The 6047-nt window shown below is 41.0% G+C and overlaps 1 protein-coding gene across 2 annotated transcripts; it reads right to left on the reverse strand.

Moving 5' to 3' along the window:
- Positions 1–378: 378 nt before the first annotated feature.
- Positions 379–5374, reverse strand: LOC123992939 (proteasome subunit alpha type-6-like). 2 transcript variants are annotated; one of them, XM_046294588.1, is made up of 7 exons: positions 5077–5372; positions 4561–4655; positions 4169–4250; positions 3682–3837; positions 2315–2493; positions 2115–2209; positions 379–1920 (listed from the first exon to the last, which is right to left on the reverse strand). In XM_046294588.1, the coding sequence occupies exons 1-7, from the start codon at positions 5150–5152 to the stop codon at positions 1863–1865; spliced, it is 741 nt and encodes a 246-aa protein (XP_046150544.1). In that variant the 5' UTR covers positions 5153–5372; the 3' UTR covers positions 379–1862. The 2 variants fall into 2 exon arrangements, with proteins under 2 accessions (XP_046150544.1, XP_046150545.1); XM_046294589.1 differs by lacking the exon at positions 4561–4655 and having other exon boundaries at positions 5077–5374.
- Positions 5375–6047: the final 673 nt, after the last annotated feature.

Raw genomic sequence — 6047 nt, forward strand, 5'->3', positions numbered from 1 at the left:
ATGTCCAAACAGGGAAAACATAAATCCTCAATCATTACAGGGGAAGTCCAAACAGGGAAAACACAAATCCTCTAGTTTAACAGGAGAGTCCCCCTTCTAGTTGTTGAGGAGAGTTGCAGGGCTAGCGGCAACAGACTGCAGGTCCCTTCGGGTAGGCGCGGGCCGTAGAGGATAGAGACACCTGCTCACACGTAGTATCTGAAGACGAGGCAGAATACAACTGGACGGAACAAAAGCAAAGCAAACAGCAAACAAGAATCCAACAAGGACAGAAGCAGAAACAGAGAGAGAAATAGAGACTTAATCAGAGGGCAAAATAGGGGACAGGTGTGAAAGAGTAAACGAGGTCGTTAGGAGAATGAGGAACAGCTAGAGCAGGAACGGAACGATAGAGAGAGAGGAATAGAGAGAGAGAAAGAAACCTAATAAGACCAGCAGGGGGAAACGAAGAGAAGAGAAAGCACAGGGACAAGACATGACAATACAATACATGACATGAGGACTATTTCACACGATATCCCTAAATACTTAGAACCACTAGGCTAATCAATAATCAAGTTTTTCTTTTGATTATTTAATAAACCTACATCAAGTTAAATCAGGTTATCCCGTTGAAGAGCAATATCACATTGTTTAAAAATATGCCTAAATTGGGCATGACGATAAATTGGGCCACTGAAGCCATCTAGGGCCTACGTTAACTTTGATTGTGTTCGATGAAAATGGAAGACCTTTCAAACGTTTTATGCAACATTATCGGCAAGTGTGACTTAATGCCTACTGTGCCAAAGCGATTAGGAGTTGTTAAACAGGAGTGACAAGTGTGTTGATATAATGGTAATATGATCAAAATTCCACTTTTTACAACCATCAGAATTAGTTGTTTAAAAAAAAGATGGATGCTATTAGGCAAGAATTAAGAATAGGCAAAGTGATCGCATCTGGCATATATCGTTTTACCATTGCAACATTTGATGGTTGTCTGAAACATGCTATAGAGTTCACAGCTGGCGATGCCTCATCACCAACGGTTATTCCCCATCATATGCAACAAAGTCAATGAGCGTCATCACTATCTTTCCTTTGTGGTGCCTCAAACTGTTGTGATTACCAGTTGAGATAAACTTTTATGAACAGATTTTACTCCTGGCTCAGAGATTGTCTGAGCAGTGTCTTAATAACATCATCCTAAAACCTACTCTGAGCTGGGAGTTTTTTTGTGTATGTTAAAACACGTTTGAACAGGATTCCTAGGACCTTTACTGAGACGCTTTGCGGATACGGCCACAGCACCACTACTCTGAGACATGTTGTGAATATGAACTCCAGTCACATGTGTCGAATCAAACAAATACAAAAGGTTAAGCACTACTGTGTCTTTTGTGATTCTACAGAAAACATCTAAGCATATCAGAATTTAAAAAAGGGATATTAGTGTTCTTTTGTTTTACTTGATGTGTTTTATTCTGTTAGACAGTGTTTCTGTAGCAAGTGATAGATGACATGAGTAATGCTCTGGTCACAGGTAGCTAAAACCCATTTGGTGGTCATAAACAACGAGGTTCAATGAGATTACAGACAATAAATAGGATGGATGAAACGATCCACACGACCAAACCATTCCAACAACAACCGAAGTCTAGTTACGGCCTGGCTGTATGTCCTAGGAGCTTAGATATGCAGACTGAAGGTGAAAATCAACCTGTGCAGATGTAAATAGAAAAATATCCTAGTATTGTTTAAGATGGGACCTTCTGCAACAGCAGTCTGAAGTAGATCTACTGCAGTAGTATTAATGTCCAATTACTGAACCACTAGGTTAGTTAGTCACCCTGATCTACTGTATGTGGATGGCTGCACCTCTACTCCCGCTCAGCAATGGCCACCAGGTGGGTGTCGATCTCTGTCTCAGAGAGTGTCCTGTGAGGGGGAAGACGAGAAGATGAGAGTGGATGTTAGAAACAGGCTTGGGGAGAGAGAAAGAGAGAAGGATAGATGAATTGCATATTGATCACTTGGCTGTTGTTCCCTCGTCTAAAACCTTGATCATTACCATATGAGCATATGGAAAAACACAGTGATGACGAAATGCAGTTACTGTGATAGCATAGTACCTGAACTTGGGGCTTTCCTTAGTGACCACACCCACTTCAATTTCACTGGGCTTGAAGTCCATGGACAGAATTGAAGAGAGACAGGAGATGGCCAACTATAGGTGAGGGAAAGCAACAGAGAGAGAGAGACTGAATACTGTACAGGTTTTCACTTTTCGCCAGATGTTTCCATGAGTATCCAGGTGTATCCATCCACCTACCTCCACAGTCATCTCATATGACAGCTCCGGCCTCTTCTTCAGTTTCTTCTCCAGGTAGCTGTTAGCCTCTGTCTGCTTGGCCCCTACGCTAGTGGCCCTAAAGCCACAGAAGTAGCCTGCCGGGTCACACTTATACAGCATGGGACCCAGCTGGGGGTCAATGGCCACAAAGATCATACCTGGAGATATGGGGAGGAGATGGTTATGGGTCTGTGTCCTCTGTGTGGGAGTGAGGACTCACCTACTGCACTTACTGTTTTTTTCAATCACTTTGATGCCATTTTCACAACTCTAAGCACAAAAATCTAAACCGATCTTCAAAATGGCTCATGTTTCAAAACTCTAAGCACATTTTCAGTTAACTGAGTGCAGCAAACAAATTCACATTTTTTGTTCACTGCACCAAATCACTCTTTCAATTTGGATACACATTCGATCTACTGAACAAAAATATAAACGCAACATGTAAAGTGTTGGTCCCATGTTTCATGAGCTGAAATGAAAGATCCCTGAAATGTTCCATTTGCACAAAAAGCTTATTTCTCTAAAATGTTGTGGACACTTTTGTTTACATCCCTGTTAGTGAGCATTTCTCCTTTGCCAAGATAATCCATCCACCTGAAAGGTGTGACACATCAAGAAGCAAATTAAACAGTATGCTCATTACATAGGTGCACCTTGTGCTGGAGACAATACAAGGCCATTCTAAAATGTGCAGTTTTGTCACACTACACATTGCCACAGATGTCTCAAGTTTTGAGGGAGTGTGCAATTGACATGCTGAAATCCATAGATTAGGGCCAAATGCATTTATTTAAATTGACTGATTTTCTCATTTTTAAAATGTATTTATTTAATCTTTATTTAACCAGGTAGGCAAGTTGAGAACAAGTTCTCATATGAACTGTAACTCAGTAAAATAGTAGAATTGTTGCATGTTGCATTTATATTTTTGTTCAGTATAAGTATCTGCATTTTAAAATGTAATATTCACTTTACTTTTGATATGATTTTTTTGTAATTTGTTAATAATAAAATTAACTACTACTTATAAAACTGCTCAAAACGGATAACTACTGAACTAAAATTATATAGTGCCTAGTTAATGTATATAGTTTGATAACTGCTGAACACTGTAGAATTCTATATCTTTTTTGTAGAAATGTCTCAATTTGACACAAGGTAAAAACCAAATCATATATGGATGTGGCTGTAAATACTACATCATCATTCTCCATCAGCCAGTGTGCCTTAATAGAACAAAGTGGAAAGAGTCACTCTATGCGCTACCATTTGGAATTCTAGTGTGGTGAATCAATGGAGAGGAAGAGGAAAGAGAGACCGGGTGACGGGACGACACCACTCACAGCATCCCAGAGGTCTCATCTCAGCATTCTGTGTGTAGACCTGGGAGATGTCCGCCATTCTCCGACACAACATGTCTGCTGTGATGTCATAGCCAAACTTGTACTTCCATTCGGCGGCCTCCACTCGTGCCCTGTGGACCTGGGATCGACTGTCCGCTGAGGGGGGAGAGGAAGAGAGGGTAAACGTGTGTGTGTGTGTGTGTGTGGTGTGTGTGTGTGTGTGTGTGTGTGTGTGTGTGTGGTGTGTGGTGTGTGTGTGTATGTGTGTGTGTGTGTGTGAGTGTGTGTGTGTGTGTGTGTGTGTGTGTGTGTGTGTGTGTGTGTGTGTGTGTGTGTGTGTGTGTGTGTGTGTGTGTGTGTGTGTGTGTGTGGTGTGTGGTGTGTGTGTGTGTGTGTGTGTGTGTGTGTGTGTGTGTGTGTGTGTGTGTGTGTGTGTGCGTGTGCGTGTGTGTGTGATGTGAGATGTCGTCTGTGCCAATGTACACACCATTGTGTCCTGTCATCACACATCCAATGCGCGGGGTAAGTGGGTACATGTTGGTCAGAGTGGCAGAATCCAGCAGCTTGTCCTGTATTATAATGACAGGGTCACATATATACATACATATAACAGATGATACCTCATTGTTGTTAGGAATATTGGGTTGGTTCCACAATACCAGCTTTCCTTGGACAAGCTTTAACAAAACCATGGCTTGTGTCCTGTCAGCAGGAACCCTCGAGACACCACTCGGTCATGCGTCACTGTTCATGACTGACTCTTTCTCTCAAGCCAGATATCGGCGTTCTATTTCTAATTTGGATGAAGACAAAGACAACCAAGAAAGAAGCTCCTGGTACCATGGAGATGTAGCTAAGGACCGACGCGGAATATTTTACCGGCACTTTCTTCTGTGTGACCACCACAGCACAGTCTGTCCCCCGCACGCCCAGTGATGTCAACCCACCCTGCGCGATGGCTTTGAAGGCATACTCTGAGGGGCAACACATGAGAACATGAGATTATACTTCTTAAATATAGGCTAACTTTTAAAAGCTGCATGGGGTAAACAGGGGACTTTGAATACTATACTTCTAAAGGTGCTCTTGGGAAAGTCTCAAACATTGGTAGATCGCTTAATTGACGAACAAATAATACCACAGACAAAAAAAAGCACATTTAAAACATTCGTCCCCCCCGACATATTCTATGTGAAATACACAATCACTCTATATTTATAATCACAATATACTACACTTTTGGCCTATGGAGATGCTCAACATCGGATACAGCGCAACATATTACGAATATCTTACATTTGAGATGCTACAGAATGATACCTATATAGAGGCTAGACTAGCCTAGGTCATCCGCCGCATGAAGCAAAACCGGAGGAATGAAGCAAAATATCTCACCGACTTGATAGAGGCGGCCCTCAGGAGAAAAAATCGTGATGTGTCGGTCAAATCCAGCATTCGAACCACGGGACATTGCTTTGCTTCAAATGATGGTCACCAGAAGTGAATTTTCGGCGAGATACCTGTTACCTTTTCTGCAGTAGCCTAATAACCTTATAGGACTATATTCATAGTTTATTTTTATTTTTGTGGTACAAAAAAAGAAGATCACTCTACAATAGAGAACAGACGACGATAAAGACGTTTGTAGAGCTTCCCGGAGTTTTACTTTCTCTTTCTTTTTTCAATGAATCATGAGAAGGTTGGCATATGTGTGTTGTGAACAACATTAGCGTGAGCAACAATAGTGGACTGGGCGGGTTGCCTTCAAAATAAAAGTCCCGAATTGAAACTAAAGCAAACGGATAACAATTGTAGAATCATGCCACAATTGGACTAAATTGCCAAACAAGGTTGGAATGTTGCTATACAAATTCAACAAAAGTTAATAATGAGTTAATTTGACAAATATTTAACATTTGGTTGAAATTGCACTGTGGATATATTAGACTTCAGAATTGCATTGGGGGCATACTTCCATTCCAATGTACAGCCTAACCTATGGATCTTGTGTCCATGAAATGGGGCCCCCCTATATCAACAACAGACCAATGAAACAAATACCAAAATATAGTTTTTTGGTGGATTTTCCTTTAAATTCATTCAATAAGAGCTATGATGCTAATATTTGTGTACACTCTACATAGTTATGTTCTGTGAGTGTCACTTGGTAGGCTGACACCCCATTTCATGGACCCAAGATCCTTAGGCATGGCTGTACATTGCAATGTAAGTATGCCCCCAATGCAATTATAAAGTCTAATATATCCATATTGCGATTTCAACAGATTTCAACAAATTAAGTAATTATTATCTTTTGATGAATTTCTATAACAACATTTCAATTTTGTTTAGCATGATCTAGGCCA

This window comes from Oncorhynchus gorbuscha, linkage group LG13 (genome assembly GCF_021184085.1).
Source record: "Oncorhynchus gorbuscha isolate QuinsamMale2020 ecotype Even-year linkage group LG13, OgorEven_v1.0, whole genome shotgun sequence".
Taxonomy (NCBI): domain Eukaryota; kingdom Metazoa; phylum Chordata; class Actinopteri; order Salmoniformes; family Salmonidae; genus Oncorhynchus; species Oncorhynchus gorbuscha.